At 38.8% G+C, this 20,311-nt stretch overlaps 1 protein-coding gene across 4 annotated transcripts in view; it reads right to left on the bottom strand.

The window, feature by feature from the left end:
* Nucleotides 1–12,464: 12,464 nt before the first annotated feature.
* PTPRG (protein tyrosine phosphatase receptor type G) overlaps nt 12,465–20,311 on the bottom strand; it is an 823,034-nt gene continuing 815,187 nt past the window's right edge. For all 4 annotated transcript variants that reach the window (XM_049861696.1, XM_049861694.1, XM_049861693.1 and 1 more), the window contains 2 exons: nt 17,541–17,676; nt 12,465–16,966 (listed from right to left, as the gene is read on the bottom strand). In XM_049861696.1, the coding sequence (XP_049717653.1) occupies nt 16,820–16,966; nt 17,541–17,676 (283 nt within the window). In that variant the 3' untranslated portion in view covers nt 12,465–16,819. The remainder of the gene's footprint in view (nt 16,967–17,540; nt 17,677–20,311) is intronic.

Here is a 20,311-nt window from a genome sequence, read left to right as displayed (position 1 = left end):
TCTTCTTGTTCTGTGAGTTTTCGCTTTATATATTTTAGATACATGTTAGGTGCATGTAGATTTCATGACTGTTATATTGCTCTCAGGATACTTTAAAAACTCCCTTCCATTACTTTTTTTCTCTCCTCCTTTGTTCCTGTCGCCTTCTCTTACTCCCATTCTCCCATCCTCAGTAGAGAGACATGACCACTTACATATCATCCGCATTGTTCCCTACTATGCTTTATTTTTTCTTTGCCCTTTTACATGATATTATATTAGATATTTGTTTATATATTTGTTGTCTATCATATGTTAGGTTCCATGAGGTCAGGGGCTTTACTTTGTGCACTACTTTATCCCTCGCACCTGGGATACCTCCTGGCATGGAGTGATTGCTCAGTAAATTTTGTTGAATATTGAAAGAAGAAAGTGGTTGTGGTCAATTGCTGAGAGATTGTTTTAGTTGAGGACAAAGAAGAAGGTATTTGGAGAACTCGATAAGAGCTGTGGGATGATGATGGTAGAACCTCAATTTGAATAGGTTGAGGGGAGAATGAAAAAAAAATAGTTTGTGGCTATAGACAACTCTTTCAAGAGTTTTTATAATCAGAGGGAAGAACCAAAATGAGATGGGAGTTAAAGGAGTCTTGGCATCAAGAGATCATTTTTCCAAATTGCTGATAGTATGGCATATTCACAGTCCTAAATGAATGATTTAGTAGAGAAAGAGAAGTTTATGATTTAATTAAGTGGAGGGCTAATTGCACAAATGACGTTTTAAAGGAGACAAGAAGACATGGGCTACATGCAAGTAATGGAAGATGAAAAGGTTGGCCTTAGCAGGAACAGGGACACTTCATCTTCTGAAACAAGGGGAGCAGAGATTGTGGGTTACACGTGCACGTAGGCTGATAAGCTTTTAGTTGATTTTTACCTGAATTACTGAGATGAGCTAGTGCTAAGTGTTTTATTTAAGTGTTCTTACGTGAACACCTTACCCTGTAGTCAGTGGAGGTGTCATAGTACACCATGAAGTTCTGGAGAGCATCTGCCTTTCTGTTTGGAGTGCTTTTGCAGTATACAATACCATGCCTTCCGTTTGTGTTTGTCTCACAGATAGGAAGGTAGTGTTGTAGGATGGCTAATGATAGAATACAGCTGCTCTCAGCTGAGCAGTCGTAGTCCACCTGCTCTGTTGCATATGCTTCTTAGAGATATAGGATACCAGGGGATTTAGCCTAGAAAGTTTCCAGAACACCGGACAAATAGAGAGCTTTTGAGGGAGATGCTGGTGGGGGCAGTTGCTGCAGTGTTTTAAAAGTTTTCCTCATGCTGTTCAGAATTTCAGGAGATATTTAGGCCCCAATCCCTTTTAGACTAGCAAGAGGCTTTTCTATTTTTTTTTTTTTTAAACCTGGGATAAATTTTAAAAGCCCAGAATGTTGTGGAACTGTGTAGCCTGTGTACACACATGCACACACATACAGGGCATTACAAAGTGAGGAAGACAGATGGGGGAAGTGGGAAACGCTTTGTCTAGTGGAGAATGTTTGATTCTGTCCCAACAAAAAGTGCCTTGATAATAAATAATACTGGTAAATTTAGTTTAAGTTACCATGATTACTGTGTATCTTTCCATGAAAAATCTCTTATGTCTAGTATCATCTTAGTTATTTTTATAATGGTCAGTTTTGAAACATTCTCAGGATTCAGGAGTCATGAGAATGATAAATATTGGGATATGTATTTTATTTTTTAAAACATGAACAGTTAAAAGATAAATAACCATAATTTAGTCAAATTAGCACAAGAAAAAGGTGGTCTTATTTATATAGTGAGCTACTGTGAAATAATGTACTTTGTAGGTTTTAAGAATATGTTACAAAAACAGGAAGTGTCTCCTAAATTTAATTTATAGCCATTTCTTCACAATACGATAGGGAGTGCTAAGGAGGCCAGGCAGATCTAAGGTGAGGGATGACCGTGGTTATGATGTGACAGTGATATATTGAAGGTCCTGAGAGGTGTAGGAGTTAAAAGTCAGCTGAGGAGAAAGGAGTCATCACTGTTCTATTGGCTTACGAGGTTTTGGGGTAGAGATAGAGTACCACAGTTGGTGACAGAAACAGCGTTCACCATTTTCCTAGTGCTATGCAGTAGTCTGCACTGGCAAATTTCATGAAGCCTCAGTTTCACTTCTCTGAAACTATGGAGATTTTTTTCTTTAAAAAACGTTCTTGGAATACAGGGAGAAATTTAAACTATTAAAAGAAGAACATTATTTAAGCTTCGGGGTATCGAACGTCTCTTTCCTGCATCTGCCACTCTTGTTTCTGGATAGTAGAGTATATGGGTTGCTTTCACCTTCTGCCTTCATCCCCATCTTCCTCTCTTGGGCTTCATCACTTGGCGAGCTTCCTTATGTAGCAGGACATCAGTGATTTGGATTTCTCAATATTCCTCTTTAATTGAGCAAGCTAGAGTGGTTGATTTTTTCATGACTGGCAGAAGGTCTGCTAAGCAATTAAAAAGAAATAAAGCAATATTTTAAGATAGTTATCATGGCTAATATTATTTAATACTAAAAAGAAAAAACAACTTTTTTTTTTTTTTTTACTATATACTGTGCCAAGGACCCCTGGTTGAAGCAGTGGTTAAGAGCTTCACTGTTAACTGAAAGGTTGGCAATTCAAATCCACCAGCCAATCCTTGGAAACCCTATGGGGCACTTCTGCTGTGTCTTACAGGAATGCTATGAGTCAGAATTGACTTGATGGCAACAGGTTTATATATTATTCCAAGGAGCCCTGGTGGTGCAGTGGTTAAAGCACTTGGCTGCTAACTAAAAGGTTGGCAGTTGGAACCCACCAGCTGCGCTTTGAGGGAGAAAGGTGTGGCAGTCTGCTCCCATAAAGATTATAGCCTTGGAAACCCTACAGGGTGATTCTACTCTGTCCTACAGGGTCCTTATGAATCAGAATTGACTTGATGGCAGTGGGTTTTGTTTTTGGTTTGCTATACTGTTCAAAGAGATTGCATACATCATCTTATTTACTCTTCACAGAAGTCCTACGAGGTAAACACTAGTTACTCCATTTACGGATGAGGATAATGGAGCTTAGAGAGGTGAAGTGACTTGCCCCAAATCACAGTAAGTGGCAGAATTGACTGGAACCCTTGCTGTGTGGCTCTCTAATCTTCACTCTTCAAGTTCTTCTCCTATGGGAAGATACTTTCTGAGTTCCAATAACTAAGTTAATTTAGGACAGACAGAATTTTGTGAGGCAAGTCTCCTTATGAATTATGGAATGTCTGGGGTACAGGCTTTACCTTGCTTGCTCACATGGATGCAAAATTATCTTTTTACTTTCTCTAAAAACTCCTTCTATTATAGTGCCAAATAAACACCTTTGAAAAAATTGAAGAGCTGATTTTTTAGATAAAATGTAATCATTGTCTTATTTGACTTAAAATGCTTCTGCCAGCAACTTTACAGAGTGTAGCTAACATTTGGCCCATAGTAGACGTTCTGTAAATTCATATGAAATGGATAGTAACAGAATGCTGACAATATCCCTAGTTCTTTAGAATGTTCTACTAAGCTTTGCAAGGCCACAAAGCCCGACTTTACACCTTGCAAAGGTGGGGTGTAAGGGAAGGAAGATAATTAGTTTATAGGTCAGTAACTTCAAAAGTAAAATTACTTCAAATTGCCACAAATCAGATAAAGTTAATTTCCTCTTCTTTCAATTTTTTTTTAATTAACTTTTATTAAGCTTCAAGTGAACATTTACAATTCCAATCAGTCTGTCACATGTAAGTTTACGTACATCTTACTCCCTTCTCCCACTTGCTCTCCCCCTATTGAGTCAATCCTTTCAGTCTCTCGTTTCGTGCCAATTTTGCCGTCTTCCCTCTCTCTCTATCTTCCCATCCCCCCTCCAGTCAAGAGTTGCCAACACACTCTCCAGTGTCCACCTGATTTAATTAGCTCACTCTTCATCAGCATCTCTCTCCCCTCCGCTGACCAGTCCCTTTCATGTCTGATGAGTTGTCTTCGGAGATGGTTCCTGTCCTGTGCCAACAGAAGGTGTGGGGAGCATTGCCGCCGGGATTCCTCTAGTCGCAGTCAGATCATTAAGTATGGTCTTTTTATGAGAATTTGGGGTCTGTATCTCACTGATCTCCTGCTCCCTCAGGAGTTCTCTGTTGTGCTCCCTGACAGGGCAGTCATCGATTGTGGCCGGGCACCAACTAGTTCTTCTGGTCTCAGGATGATGTAGGTCTCTGGTTCATGTGGCCCTTTCTGCCTCTTGGGTTCTTAGTTGTTGTGTGACCTTGGTGTTCTTCATTTTCCTTTGCTCCAGGTGGGTTGAGACCAATTGATGTATCTTAGATGGACGCTTGTTAGCTTTTAGGACCCCAGACGCCACATTTCAAAGTGGGATGCAGAATGTTTTCATAATAGAATTATTTTGCCAATTGACTTAGAAGTCCCCTCAAACCATGTTCCCCAGACCCCAGCCCCTGCTCCGCTGACCTTTGAAGCATTCATTTTATCCCGGAAACCTCTTTGCTTTTAGTCCAGTCCAATTGGGCTGACCTTCCTTGTATTGAGTGTTGTCTTTCTCTTCACCCAAAGCAGTTCTTATCTACTGATTGATCAATAAAAAACCTTCTCCCTCCCTCCCTCCCCCCTTCGTAACCACAAAAGTACGTGTTCTTCTCAGTTTTTTCTATTTCTCAAGATCTTATAATAGTGGTCTTATACAATATTTGTCCTTTTGCCTCTGACTCATTTCGCTCAGCATAATGCCTTCCAGATTCCTCCATGTTATGAAATGTTTCAGAGATTCGTCACTGTTCTTTATCGATGCGTAGTATTCCATTGTGTGAATATACCACAATTTATTTACCCATTCATCCGTTGACGGACACCTTGGTTGCTTCCAGCTTTTTGCTATTGTAAACAGAGCTGCGATAAACATGGGTATGCATATATCTGTTTGTGTGAAGGCTCTTGTATCTCTAGGGTATATTCCGAGGAGTGGGATTTCTGGGTTGTATGGTAGTTCTATTTCTAACTGTTTAAGATAACACCAGATGGATTTCCAAAGTGGTTGTACCATTTTACATTCGTACCAGCAGTGTATGAGAGTTCCAATCTCTCCGCAGCCTCGCCAACATTTATTATTTTGTGTTTTTTGGATTAATGCCAGTCTAGTTGGTGTGAGATGGAATCTCATTGTAGTTTTAATTTGCATTTCTCTAATGGCTAATGATCGGGAGCATTTTCTCATGTATCTGTTGGCTGCCTGAATATCTTCTTTAGTGAAATGTGTGTTCATATCCTTTGCCCACTTCTTGATTGGGTTGTTTGTCTTTTTGTGGTTGAGTTTTGACAGAATCATGTAGATTTTAGAGATCAGGCGCTGGTCTGAGATGTCATAGCTGAATATTCTTTCCCAGTCTGTAGGTGGTCTTTTCACTCTTTTGGTGAAGTCTTTAGATGAGCATAAGTGTTTGATTTTTAGGAGCTCCCAGTTATCTGGTTTCTGTTCATCATTTTTGGTGATGTTTTGTATTCTGTTTATGCCCTGTATTAGGGCTCCTAGGGTTGTCCCTATTTTTTCTTCCATGATCTTTATCGTTTTAGTCTTTATGTTTAGGTCTTTGATCCACTTGGAGTTAGTTTTTGTGCATGGTGTGAGGTATGGGTCCTGTTTCATTCTTTTGCAAATGGATATCCAGTTATGCCAGCACCATTTGTTAAAAAGACTATCTTTTCCCCAATTAACTGACACTGGTCCTTTGTCAAATATCAGCTGCTCATACATGGATGGATTTATATCTGGGTTCTCAATTCTGTTCCATTGGTCTATGTGCCTGTTGTTGTACCTGTACCAGGCTGTTTTGACTACTATAGCTGTATAATAGCTTCTGAAATCAGGTAGAGTGAGGCCTCCCACTTTCTTCTTCTTTTTCAGTAATGCTTTGCTTATCCGGGGGTTCTTTCCCTTCCATATGAAATTGGTGATTTGTTTCTCTATCCCCTTAAAATATGACATTGGGATTTGGATCGGAAGTGCGTTATATGTATAGATGGCTTTTGGTAGAATAGACATTTTTACTATGTTAAGTCTTCCTATCCATGAGCAGGGTATGTTTTTCCACTTAAGTATGTCCTTTTGAATTCTTGTAGCAGAGCTTTGTAGTTTTCTTTGTATAGGTCTTTTACATCCTTGGTAAGATTTATTCCTAAGTATTTTATCTTCTTGGGGGCTACTGTGAATGGTATTGATTTGGTTATTTCCTCTTCGGTGTTCTTTTTGTTGATGTAGAGGAATCCAAGTGATTTTTGTATGTTTATTTTATAACCTGAGACTCTGCCAAACTCTTCTATTAGTTTCAGTAGTTTTCTGGAGGATTCCTTAGGGTTTTCCGTGTATACGATCATGTCATCTGCAAGTAGTGATAGCTTTACTTCCTCCTTGCCAATCCGGATACCCTTTATTTCTTTGTCTAGCCTAATTGCCCTGGCTAGGACTTCAAGTACGATGTTGAATAAGAGCGGTGATAAAGGGCATCCTTGTCTGGTTCCCGTTCTCAAGGGAAATGCTTTCAGGTTCTCTCCATTTAGGGTTATATTGGCTGTTGGCTTTGCATAGATGCCCTTTATTATGTTGAGGAATTTTCCTTCAATTCCTATTTTGGTAAGAGTTTTTATCATAAATGGGTGTTGAACTTTGTCAAATGCCTTTTCTGCATCTATTGATAAGATCATGTGGTTTTTATCTTTTGTTTTATTTATGTGATGGATTACATTAATGGTTTTCTGATATTAAACCAGCCTTGTATACCTGGTATAAATCCCACTTGATCAGGGTGAATTATTTTTTTGATGTGTTGTTGGATTCTATTGGCTAGAATTTTGTTGAGGATTTTTGCATCTATGTTCATGAGGGATATAGGTCTGAAATTTTCTTTTTTTGTAATGTCTTTACCTGGTTTTGGTATCAGGGAGATGGTAGCTTCATAGAATGAGTTGGGTAGTATTCTGTCTTTTTCTATGCTTTGAAATACCTTCAGTAGTAGTGATGTTAAGTCTTCTCTGAAGGTTTGGTAGAACTCTGCAGTGAAGCCGTCCGGGCTAGGACTTTTTTTTGTTGGAAGTTTTTTGATTACCGTTTCAATGTCTTTTTTTGTTATGGGTCTATTTAGTTGTTCTACTTCTGAATGTGTTAGTTTAGGTAGGTAGTATTTTTCCAAGAATTTATCCATTTCTTCTAGGTTTTCAAATTTGTTAGAGTACAATTTTTCGTAGTAATCTGAAATGATTCTTTTAATTTCATTTGGCTCTGTTGTGATGTGGTCCTTCTCATTTCTTATTCGGGTTATTTGTTTCCTTTCCTGTTTTTCTTTAGTCAGTCTGGCCAATGGTTTATCAATTTTGTTAATTTTTTCAAAGAACCAGCTTTTGGCTTTGTTAATTCTTTCAATTGTTTTTCTGTTCTCTAATTCATTTAGTTCAGCTCTAATTTTTATTATTTGTTTTCTTCTGGTGCCTGATGGATTCTTTTGTTGCTCACTTTCTATTTGTTCAAGTTGTCGGGACAGTTCTCTGATTTTGGCTCTTTCTTCTTTTTGTATGTGTGCATTTATTGATATAAATTGGCCTCTGAGCACTGCTTTTGCTGTATCCCAGAGGTTTTGATAGGAAGTATTTTCATTCTCGTTGCTTTCTAAGAATTTCTTTATTCCCTCCTTGATGTCTTCTATAACCCAGTCTTTTTTCAGGAGGGTATTGTTCATTTTCCAAGTATTTGATTTCTTTTCCCTAGTTTTTCTGTTATTGATTTCTAGTTTCATTGCCTTGTGGTCTGAGAAGATGCTTTGTAATATTTTGATGTTTTGGACTCTGCAAAGATTTGTTTTGTGACCTAATATGTGGTCTATTCTAGAGAATGTTCCATGTGCACTAGAAAAAAAAGTATATTTTGCAGCAGTTGGGTGGAGAGTTCTATATAGGTCAATGAGGTCAAGTTGGTTGATTGTTGTAAGTAGGTCTTCCGTGTTTCTATTGAGCTTCTTACTGGGTGTCCTGTCCTTCTCCGAAAGTGGTGTGTTGAAGTCTCCTACTATAAATGTGGAGGTGTCTATCTCACTTTTCAATTCTGTTAAAATTTGATTTATGTATCTTGCAGCCCTGTCATTGGGTGCATAAATATTTAATATGGTTATGTCTTCCTGATCAATTGTCCCTTTTATCATTATATAGTGTCCTTCTTTATCCTTTGTGGTGGATTTAAGTCTAAAGTCTATTTTGTCAGAAATTAATATTGCTAACTCCTCTTCTTTTTTGCTTATTGTTTGCTTGATATATTTTTTTCCATCCTTTGAGTTTTAGTTTGTTTGTGTCTCTAAGTCTAAGGTGTGTCTCTTGTAGGCAGCATATAGATGGATCGTGTTTCTTTATCCAGTCTGAGACTCTCTGTCTCTTTATTGGTGCATTTAGTGCATTTACATTCAGCGTAATTATAGATAAATAAGTTTTTAGTGCTGTCATTTTGATGCCTTTTCACGTGTGTTGTTGGCAATTTCATTTTTCCACATACTTTTTTGTGCTGAGACGTTTTTCTTAGTAGATTGTGAGATCCTCATTTTCATAATGTTTAACTTTATGTTAGTTGAGTCGTTACGTTTTTCTTGAGTTATGGAGTTGATATTCCTTTTTGTGGTTACCTTATTATTTACCTCTATTTTTCTAAGTAAAAACCTAACTTGTATCATTCTATATCGCCTTGTATCACTCTCCATCTGGCAGTTCAATGCCTCCTATATTTAGTCCCTCTTTTTGATTATTGTGATCTTTTATCTATTGATTTCCATGGTTCCCTGTTATGTGTATTATTTTGTTTATTTATTTTTTAGAATTAATCTTAATTTGTTTGTTTTTGTGCTTTCCCTATTTGAGTTGATATCAGGACGTTCTGTTTTGTGACCTTGTATTGTGCTGGTATCTGATATTATTGGTCATCTGACCAAACAATCTCCTTTAGCATTTCTTGTAGCCTTGGTTTGGTTTTTGCAAATTCTCTAAACTTGTGTTTATCTGTAAATATCTTAATTTCTCCTTCATATTTCAGAGAGAGTTTTGCTGGATATATGATCCTTGGTTGGCAGTTTTTCTCCTTCAGTGCTCTGTATACGTCGTCCCATTCCCTTCTTGCCTGCATGGTTTCTGCTGAGTAGTCTGAACTTATTGATTCTCCCTTGAAGGAAACCTTTCTTTTCTCCCTGGCTGCTTTTAAAATTTTCTGTTTATCTTTGGTTTTGGCAAGTTTGATGATAATATGTCTTGGTGTTTTTCTTTTTGGATCTTAAATGGGGTTCGATGAGCATCCTGGATAGATATCCTTTCATCTTTCATGATGTCAGGGAAGTTTTGTGTCAGGAGTTCTTCAACTATTTTCTCTGTGTTTTCTGTCCCCCCTCCCTGTTCTGGGACTCCAATCACTCGCATGTTATCCTTCTTGATAGAGTTCCACATGATTCTTAGGGTTTCTTCATTTTTTTTAATTCTTTTATTTGATTTTTTTTCAGCTATGTTGGTGTTGATTCCCTGGTCCTCCAGATGTCCCAGTCTACATTCTAATTGCTCGAGTCTGCTCCTCTGACTTCCTATTGTGTTGTCTAATTCTGTAATTTTATTGTTAATCTTTTGGATTTCTACATGCTGTCTCTCTATGGATTCTTGCAACTTATTGATTTTTCCACTATGTTCTTGAATAATCTTTTTGAGTTCTTCAACAGTTTTATCAGTGTGTTCCTTGGCTTTTTCTGCAGTTAGCCTAATTTCATTTGTGATGTCTTTAAGCATTCTGTAAATTAGTTTATATTCTATATCTGATAATTCCAGGATTGTGTCTTCATTTGGGAAAGATTTTGATTCTTTTGTTTGGGGGGTTGGAGAAGCTGTCATGGTCTGCTTCTTTATGTGGTTTGATATGGACTGCTGTCTCTGAGCCATCACTGGGAAACTAGTTTTTCCTGAAAATCTGGTATGCTGGCTCCTGGCTCTGAAAACAATCGCTGTCTCCCCGTATTTGTTCGTTCTCCGTCTCTAAATCTGTGTTTGTTGTTCAGAGTTTGTAGATTGTTATGTATGTGATCGATTCACTTGTTTTTCCGAGTCTTTGTTGCAAGAAGGATCCGCGGTAGCGTCCATCTAGTCCGCCATCTTGGCCCCGCCTCCTCTTCTTTCAATTTTTGAGCAAGATAGTATAATTTTGGTGTTCAGGTAAGCTGCTGGTCTAATTATCTTCCCTGACAAACTTCACTTCATAATCACAAAAGCCTATTTTAATTTGCTTAGTACCTTCTGGAAGCCCTGGTGGCATAGTGGTTAAGTGCTATGGCTGCTAACCAATGGGTCAGCAGCTAGAATCTGCCAGGTGCTCCTTGGAAACTCTATGGGGCAGTTCTACCCTGTCGTACAGGGTCGCTATGAGTCAGAATCGACTTGATGGCACTGGGTTTGGTTTAGTACCTTCTAGCACCTTTATGCTATTTCACCAACATAGGCAGACATATAAAGCCACAAGTTTTTATATTTTTTAATCTTGTCTCTGAATTCAGGCATGGTTAGTAATGACTTGTTTGTAAATCTTAAAAGTTCTTAAAGTTCCATACTGAGTGTTAGAAAATGGAGTTTTGGACCAGTGACTCTTTGTACTCTGGTTTCCTTGGTCTTAGTAGTAGAAATGAAGCTTCCTCGTATAGGGTTTTGTCTTGGACAGTAAAAGCCATGGAGGGTAAACTGATTTGTTATTTTGAACAGCCCTAATCACTGCCTAACGGCTTCATTTTGGGTGGGCTGAGAGGTAGGTAGGCATGTGGGAACCCAAGCTAGCTGTGTAGGCTTTTAATGATGGAAAACTGATATAAATACAGTAAAACCTGTGGAAGCCAGAAGCCATGTAAGGCTGAAACCTGCCAGAGAAGGAAAACTCATGTATTTTCCACTACTTGAGAGCAATAGAAAAGCAGTTAAGATTGCACCCTGCGAAAGGTGGAACACTCACGAGACCCAGAACAACAAGGCAGTCCCACAGGTTTCCCTATACTTGCATATTGACTGCTGCTCTTGGTTGTTGGTTTACCAGCTAGAGACATCAGGGCAGATGGCCCTAAAATTCTTATGGTGTATCTCAGAGACAACTGCTCACAGGGCCCAGGCAGATCATTTAGATAACTGATGACGGCTGGACGTAAGGCAGTAGGCAGTGATGGGGACTGTGGAACTGGAGAGTACGTGCCCCACCTCAAAGGGGCAACTGCTGCACCTCTCCAGGCTGGCATCACTACGTAGCACGTAAGCCTGGTGTCCCGACATCTCCCAGGTTTTTGAGAAAAGCTTGAAATCTGGGTCTTTAATGTAAACTTCTCTATTTTTAAAATGTTGGTAATTAGTATGAATTTAAAAAATTATGGCTAAACAAAATATATCAGCAGATTGAATATAATCCATGGGCCATCCATTTGGTTTACTCCGTGATAGTTGTTAAGGGCTCTGATGCTAACCAAAAGGTCGGCAGTTCAAATCCACCACCTGCTCCTTGGAAACCCTGTGGGGCAGCTCTGCTCTGTCCTCTAGGGTCACGATGAGTTGGAATAAACTCAGTGGCAACAGGTTTGGTGTTTTGGCTTGCGATATAGAATACTGAGTCCCCATGGGTATAGCTTAGGGAAGACCAGCGTTATATCCTTAGTCTTTCATTCTTTTGTGCTGGCTTCAGTCTTTCTTCCAGGTACCCATGGAAGGGATTAATACTGTTTCTTAAGGAGAATGTAGCATTGGTTCTTATCCCTATGGTGAGAAAAATGGCACTGGATAGTAAAGGGAGCTTCTCATATGGGGATCCTAAAGGTTAAGAGAGAATTGTGGACCGAAGATACCAAGCTCTGGACCTATGGGCCCTTTTTTGGGAATGTCCAAATTCTTTGGGAGTAGAAGTAATTGTAGCAATCCTATATACATTTCATAGATTCTTCAAGGTCTTGCTAGGGCAAATCCTTCATCCTACATAGTGAATAGTGAGAAAGAAGTTGCTCTAAATCTAGTCGATAACGCTGGAGAAAATAGTAATTCTGCTTACAACTTAGTAGCAGAGTCATAAAGTGAATGAAATTTATTCAGTATGCAGATAAAACTTTGCCATTGCTTACTCCTTAAAGCAGTAAGAGCGCTTATAAATCAGTCCAGCAGAAGTACTTCTTACCGGTTTGTTGCCTGTGGAGAGATGTCCACTAACATTGATATCACTGCCGTGAGAACTAAAGTGAGAAGGTTGGGAGGGATACATGTGACTTGTTAAAGGAGACTAGTAACCTAATTTTATTTGATATAGACATTTTCATAGAAATGCTCAACACTAATGAATACATCAAAAACCATACTTTATTTTATGTATAGCAATACAATTTACATATTAAATAACACTATAATAGAATGATTTGATATAGTTTCAAACAGAAGAAAAAAGGGAAAAATTTCAGGTTACAAAACCCCTCCCCCCTGAACAAATTAAAACAAACAAACAAAAAAACCACTTTTTCCAAATGGGTCAATGCAACAAATGTATTCAGTGACTAAATGTGTCTGAATCCTATTGCACAAATGGTCAACAGAATTAAAAAGAAAACCCAACTTTCACAACCACATCCTCAAAGAAATAACACGTTGGATTCTTCTGGAATGCAAAGATGGTTCTTGCTACTTCAATACACAGTTGAATTCACATATCCACCACAAAAAAAAAAAAACTATGACGGAGTTGAAACTAGAAAAAAATTAGCTTTATATGAAAATATAAAATTCTATGATTATATACCATAGATACAAAGTCCCCAGAAGATGCTTATCCAAGCAACAAAATATTTACAATTTTAATGATTTTAGCGGTCTCAAAATGAAGCGAAAGAAACACGAGTCAACGTGAAGGCTGAGTTCTTTAGACACAGTGGCTGCTTGCTCGTTTCAAATGTCCTAACAAAAAAGGAGTCACTACCCCAAATGTTGGAGAGTTGCAACGTTTTACAAAATCGACTGTCTCCTTTTCTGGAGATGTTTATTTCTTAAAACTCAAGATATTTTTCTTGAAATTAATTATCCTCTGTAGAAAATGCTTCCCTTTGCAAATATTTAACAAAAATACTAAAAACAGTTTAACAGCTAAGACAAAGTAGAGGCCAGATATCATTGTTAACAGTTCCTTCCTATTTGTAGCATGCCTTCCTTCTGGAGATAAGCAAAGCCAGTGGCGCGTGTCAAATGGTAACTAAGGGAAAGCGCAAAGGGTTAAGTGAAATTACAGCTGTTTTTTTTTTAAAAAAAAAAAGGCATTTTCCCTTCATACAAAAATTCACTGGCACCATTTGAACATGCTTTAGAACACAGGTGTTGAATATGCATTTTCCAGTAAGTATAATTGCTAAATTCTTAACACAAACTACATTTTGATTGTTATTTCTTAAATTGTGAGTTTTGGGGTTTTTTTTTTTTTTTTTCCTTTTTTTGCTTACAATTAGTAATATGTATCTTTGGTAAACTGGTATTTATATGTTAATTTTAAATACAGTATATATGCATTTAAGAAAAAATTTGTAACAAGGCAGTTGTGCTGTGTCGCTATAAAATAATTAAGGTTATTTTTTGATTTCAATGTGTCACTCTGGGCTAAAAACTCCTAACAGCCAGACCTTGAACACTTGCTGGACTCTTCTGCTTGAAATGGACTCTCAAAGCTCCAAGACATAAAAAATTTGGAAAACCAAGTTAAATGAATCTTATTTTTCTTGAAATTCAGAAATTAGCTCCTTTTTTTTTTTTCTTTTTTTAAATATTAATAAAGAAACCATGGCTTTCAAATACATGAAAAAGTTGTCCTCATGGCAATATGGTGTCTTTTCTCTGAGGTCCAGCACAGCCAGCTGATCCAAACATTGCAATTTCAATTTTGTGTGATGTGTGCATCTTTTACCTAGCACTAAACTCAGACATGCAAAAAGCCTTTCAATAAAATAGCACACATTGATTGATTTGCAATAGCTATTTCCTTTCCCCCCTGAGTGCAAGTGCTAATAACCTTGCTACGTAGTTAAGCAATGTGCTTATGTCTCAAAGAAAACACTGTCTTTGAAACTGCCTCTGGAGAGATCCAAGCACATTTTTGCCAATTACAAATGGAAAGTAATAGTGAGGATACACTCTGGTGAGTGTGAGGAATTGCTGAATGTAACTATCCTCAGTGTTTAGACAAACTTGGCAAGATGAGCAAGAGCAACTGCTCACAGTTCAGAGGGCCAGGATCTGTAGACTTTGGTTCAAGCCTGCTATAGATACATTACCGCTCACGGGAAACTTCTAAACCGTTCTTATAGTACCCCACCCTATTTACTAGCCATTTTTTTCTGTTATCGTGATTCTGATACCCTGTAAGAGACAGTCACAGGATTGTATTGGAGGGTATACATTTCCATGAATTGAACAGTCAATGTGAAGGCTGAGTATAGAAGGAAAATACTTGCTATTTGTCTTATATCCAATGTTTAATTTTATTAACAAAAAAATTACTGAAAGGACCACGAACCTCAACTTGAAAATTAACTTCCAAAAGTGAAGCCCACTGTGCCATCTACTGAAATGAATGAGCTTCTATCAATACTCTGTACAACCCATTCAGTGAGTAAGAAAAACCTAGCTGGTGCTATGATACCTTTCCCTCGATGACTACCTCCAGCCTTCCGGGAGGGGTAGTGCTGCTGCGTTTAAGCTCTTCTTAAGTGCTAGGTAGACCTGCCTTGTGTTGTCTCTGACGGGAGCCAAAAAGCCAAACCAAACCAGTTGCTGCTGAGTTGTCTCCGACTCGTGGCGACCCCATGTGTTGGTGAGCAGATGGGCTGTAAAGCTGTACCTACAATTTAACAAACGTTGCTCATTTGAACACCTTAAGCTTAGTCTACACAGTTCTCGGAAAGCAGTGAGACTGTTCTGTGTTGTTGAACCTGTGGTGAAAAGACGAGATCGACCTTGGGAAGTTATGTAGTTTATGGAAACTCTGCTGACCTGTCCTGTGCCTTGGAACCCTTGGACACGGCCCGTAGCTCCTTCTCTCCTTAGCAGCTGTGGTCCTCCAGCACCACTCCGGCAAACGTCAAGATAGATAGAACCTCAGTGCTGATCATCATTAGTGTTCTAATGCCTACCCAAACAGTATGATAGCAGCCAGAGGGGCGTATTTGTTGCCGTTTAGTCACATGAAAAGTAAACAGGATCCTATACTTAATAGGTCCAGTCCTTCAGGGGATGATTTTACTTCTGACGGAAGCTGTCCCTCAAAAGCAAACAAAAGAAACAGATCTCAGGAAGTAGCTTATTCTTCTAACAGACTGGACTGAAACGTTTTATTAATGGTTCTAAACTCATTGTGCACCGCAGTGTGAGAATGGCTCCGGAGCCCGGCCCGGCTAATTTCCCGGGGTCCTGTGGAATGAGTACCAGCCTCTCGTACTGAAGTGTTTCTGTTCTGGAGCCTAAACTACACCAGCGTGTACAAAGTAGTCTCTCTCTCTTACAAACTACTGGAAAATGTAGATACCACCTTTCATCCACTATTCTTTCTCCACATCAGATTTATCCGTGTGGAGGAGTTTAGATAGACCCAAGATTTTGCTAATACAGTATTTTCAATTTAATCTTAAAGTACAAGAATGTAAGTCATTAGAAAGTTTGTTATGAAACATTTGGCATAAAGGCAAAGAAAAGAATGTTAACTATATAGGTAGTTCTAACTAGATCGCTATACGAGCGCTGGGGTTTTTTTTCCAAGGACTAGTTTCAAAATCACACACTTGCGAAATTTTCATTCCTCCACCTGACCGCGAGGTATGGTATGGTATAAAACAAGAAGCATTAACAGAGAATAACTAAAGAGCTTCATAACTGAGTTGTGTAAAGTACTGCCATCTCTCTGTTGTAACAGAGAGCCCTGATTTTCGGGTGTAGCTATTTTCAGAAAGTCAAAATAGAAAGAACACACACTGTTCACATAGCTACTGTGAAAACTGTAATACAGAGTTATCCTTTATTTTGACACAATTGGGCATTAACTTTTAGCTGTGAATATAACCTTGTAACTAATATGTGATGTTCACAGGAAGCAACTCTTGTGCCTTCTGATTTTTTTAAGGGATGTCTTAACCATGGTCAATGGAACTCTTTCAAGGCCATGAGATTGACAGACCTTTTTAATACCTCCCAGTAGCCTGCTAGTCTGTAAAAGGCAACAATGCTCACCCACTCCGCCGAAACACAGAAGGCATACAGTAGTCAACGATGCCTCAAAAAACAGGAGAGGAAGACTGAGGAGAAGCACGGCATTGCCTGCTATTAGAACGCAGCTGCGTTAGCAATAGTATCATGAAATTAAGATTCACTGTCGGAACAAAGACCTTCACTGTACTGAACTAAAAAGTAGCATGTCTATCATCATGGAATGTCACATCAGGGTTTGCTTTAGTATCAGATTATAGGCAGTAACACTGATCATATAGTGCAAACTAGGGAAAACTGTGTTTCACTGTGTGAGATGAACAGAGGTGCAGGTGCCCAGTAGGATACCATTAAGACATAAAATGGCAAAAAATAAATATCAAAACTTTTATCAGTGTAAAAAAGTAACTGTTATCGTATAACCTAGAGTCTGGCAAAAAAGGCCTCAAAAAAGTTCTCAGTCTTCAGAAGTCTTACGAATTAGGTGCCCTTTCAGGATCCCAGTCACACTAGAGATTCCATGCTCTCGGCAGGGTCTGACTCCTCCGCAGTCAGAACAGCACCGTTTTTGTCCACTGTCGTGGGGCCGTTGCCGTTCTCCTTAGTGCTGACCAAGCTGAGCATCGCTTTGTAGACAAACTGGTATTGTTCCTGGAAGACAAGAGAAACAGTTTCCGTCAACACCAAGCCAATGAGCAGCTTCGCCATTTCGTCTAAGGTAGAAATACCATTTAGACTGTAATTGTGAAGAACACGGAATATAAATTTATGCTGAGAATGCTGAGAATTTTTTTTTTTTTTAAATCACTGAATCCTTTCTAATCAATAGATGCATCTCCTTGATGTCCTTTTGACCTCTGGTAGCTTTGAACTGATTCTCAGTGTTAACAGTGATTAAGAATATGGAGAATCCAAACTAGAGAAACACCATATTGTAAAGCAGGGTTTCTCAACCTCGTACTACTGACATTTTGGGACAGATAATTCTCTGTTGTTAGGGGGCTATCTTGTGCATCGTAGGAGGTTTAGCAGCATCCCTGGCCTCTACCCAGTAGATACCAGTAGTACCCCCTGCCCACGGCTCCAGTTATGACACCCCCATCCCCGCAAATTGCCACATATCCCCTGAGGGGAAATCACCCCCAGGTGAGAGCCCCTGCTCTAAAGTGTGAGACCAAGTTTTAGCTGATGTTGTTCAGGTTTCTCAAATAAGCAAACTACTTACAATGTCTGTGAATACTCCAGGCCTCATAAGATTGATCATTTTTGCAACCTGGAAAACATCCACAGCATTTTCATTCTCCAGCTGCTGGGACAGGGTGGTAAGGGCACACAGCATTCCTGCTGACACTGCTCCATACCTTGGGGAGAAAGGAGACGACAGTGATGGTCTTTCAGACTCACTGAGGGACTGGGTGTACTGGAACAGAACTACCAACACGTATAGTCACAGAAGTCAAGCAGATTGCATTGACATCTATCTAGAAGACAAATGAATGAAATGCTGGACAGGGGAGAGCTTTGGAAGTTGGCACAAAGGTGACATTTGTTTATGAGCATGAAATCTCCCAAGCTGGTTTATCAGATACGTAGCTTAATACATAACGTGAACTGAGGGGTTCAGAGTTAGACTCGGGAGGACTATAGGAGATTTGGTGATGACGAGGAGGAGCTGGGTTGTGCAGCAGGACAAATGATAGAGGAGAACCTCAATAGCCGTATTTTTACACAAGTAATCTGCACCTTCTACATTGTGTTTGCCAGCCACTCCCACCTTGCCCCCACCCCGAAGGATTTTTCTAAGTGCACTTTGCTAATTTTTACAAAAATACCTCCTGCGGGGAGGGCACAGTTGGCAAACAAATGTAGAAGGTGCGCACTATTTGCACTAAATATACAGTATGTAAGAGAACCTTTAACTATAGGCTCTTGAACAAGTAGCAAGAGGCTCTGAAAAATGAAATATTTTTTAACAATTCCAAATAGCTAAATTGAACTTACAAAATATCAAGAATAAAAATGGAAATATATGTCTTAAAATGTAGTCAGACAGAGGAATATGAAAAAGTATTTGATATTAAGTAATTACTTATGGCACTAAAGTAGAACTTTTCAAATGAGAGCACTTTCTATGAAAATGCTTGGAGAAATAAATGGTGGTTATCTTTGCTTCGCATAAGAAAGCGGCTTAGATGTGTGTCATGGATTGAACTGTGTCCCCCCAAAAGTGTGTGTCAACTTGGCTAGGCCATGATTACCAGTATTGCATGATTGCCCGCCATTTTGTGATCTGATATGATTTTCTTATGTGTTGTAAAATCCCACCTCTGATGTTAATGAGGCAGGATTAGAGGTAGTTGTTAACAAGGCAGGACTCAGTCTACAAGATTAGGTTGTATCTTGAGCTAATCACTTTTGAGATATAAAAGAGAGAAGCTAGTAGAGAGACAGAGGGACCCAAACCACCAAGAAACAAGAGCCAGGGGAATAGCGCATCTTGTGGACCTGGGGTCCCTGCACTGAGATCCTCCTAGTCCAAGGGAAGCCTGGTGACAAGGACCTTCCTCCAGACCCAACAGAGAGAGAGAGCCTTACCCTGGAAACGACACCCTGAATTTGGACTCCCAGCCACCTAGATTGTGAGAGGATAAACTTATTGCTGAAGCCATCCACCTGCAGTATTTCTGTTATAGCAGCACTAGATAACTAAGACAACATGAACAATGAAAGGGGACTTTTTCATCAGGGCAGGTTGGCAACTTCAGTTTTCACGGGAACCTGTGATTGCACATAGTTCCCATTTTAGTGATGAGAAAATAGATGGATTAGATGAATTGTTGAAGATAATGTTGCTGGGTTGGTGGCACAGTGGTTAAGTGCTCAGCTGCTAACTGAAAGCTCTGTGGTTCAAACCCACCAGCCACTCTGTGGGAGAAAGATGTGGCAGGCTGCTTCCGTAAAGATGACAGCCTTGGAACCCTAAGGGGGAGTTCTACTCTGCCCTGTAGGCTTGCTATGAATTGGAATTGACTGGATGGCAACGGCTTTGGTTTTGAGGTTTAGTGCCCATTTTTCTTTTAAAAAACTATTAAATGTGCAGTTTCTGAATTCATTCATAAATGAAATGAAAACATGACAGATGTTTTACATCTTTAATACAAAACAGAGCAAAGGCCCCCTTAACTATCACCCCAACTTTAGAGGTAACCTATCTAGAGGTAAAACAGTTTATCTATTTAGGTACAGACTTCCAGATTATGGTATATCAGGACATTTTGATCTAGCTCAGTTTTTCATCTGCTGCGTGTATACCAAACAGTTGGATTTCACTCATTCTACTGTCAATGTCACTTTGCTTGTTTGTATCTTGTGCACATGAGCAGATACCGTGAATAGAATAGCTAAGTCATGGGTATGCCCGTTTTCAGTTATACAGGTGTTTCCTAAATTTCTCCCTCAAGTGTCTGTTACCTGTTATACGCCTCCTAGTGTGAGAGTACTTCTTTCCTCTCATCATTTTAAACTTTAAATGTTTTGCCAATCTTACGGGTAAAACCCTGTATCTTACTTTTGTTTTTAATTTGCATTTTCTTGATTTCCAAGGAAGTTGAATATCTTTTTATGTTTATTGACCATTTCTATTTCTTCTTCTGAAATTGCCTATTAATATACTTTGCCCATTTTTTCTATCAGGTTTGCCTCCTTCAAATGGATTCGTAGTTTTTTTATGTTGTCTGTATTTTTTCTAGTATCTGGTTTCTGTTAACATTGTGGTAGTTTCTTTTACACTAAAGCATCGTTTAGGTGTAATCAAATTTACACCAACCTTTTAGTTTGGCTTTTTAAGAATCTTTGAGAATGGTTTCTCTTATCCAGTGTTTTAAAGGCTATGTATTTTTCAGATTTTATTTTTTACATTTAATTGTTCAATTCATCCAAATCTAATTCTTGTTTGGATGTAAGGTAGGAGCCTGGTTTTAGTTATTTTTCCAAAGA

Source organism: Elephas maximus, chromosome 20 (assembly GCF_024166365.1).
Source record: "Elephas maximus indicus isolate mEleMax1 chromosome 20, mEleMax1 primary haplotype, whole genome shotgun sequence".
Lineage (NCBI taxonomy): Eukaryota > Metazoa > Chordata > Mammalia > Proboscidea > Elephantidae > Elephas > Elephas maximus.
The sequence above is the reverse complement of the archived record's forward strand: the minus strand, read 5'-3'. Positions and strand labels throughout refer to the sequence as shown.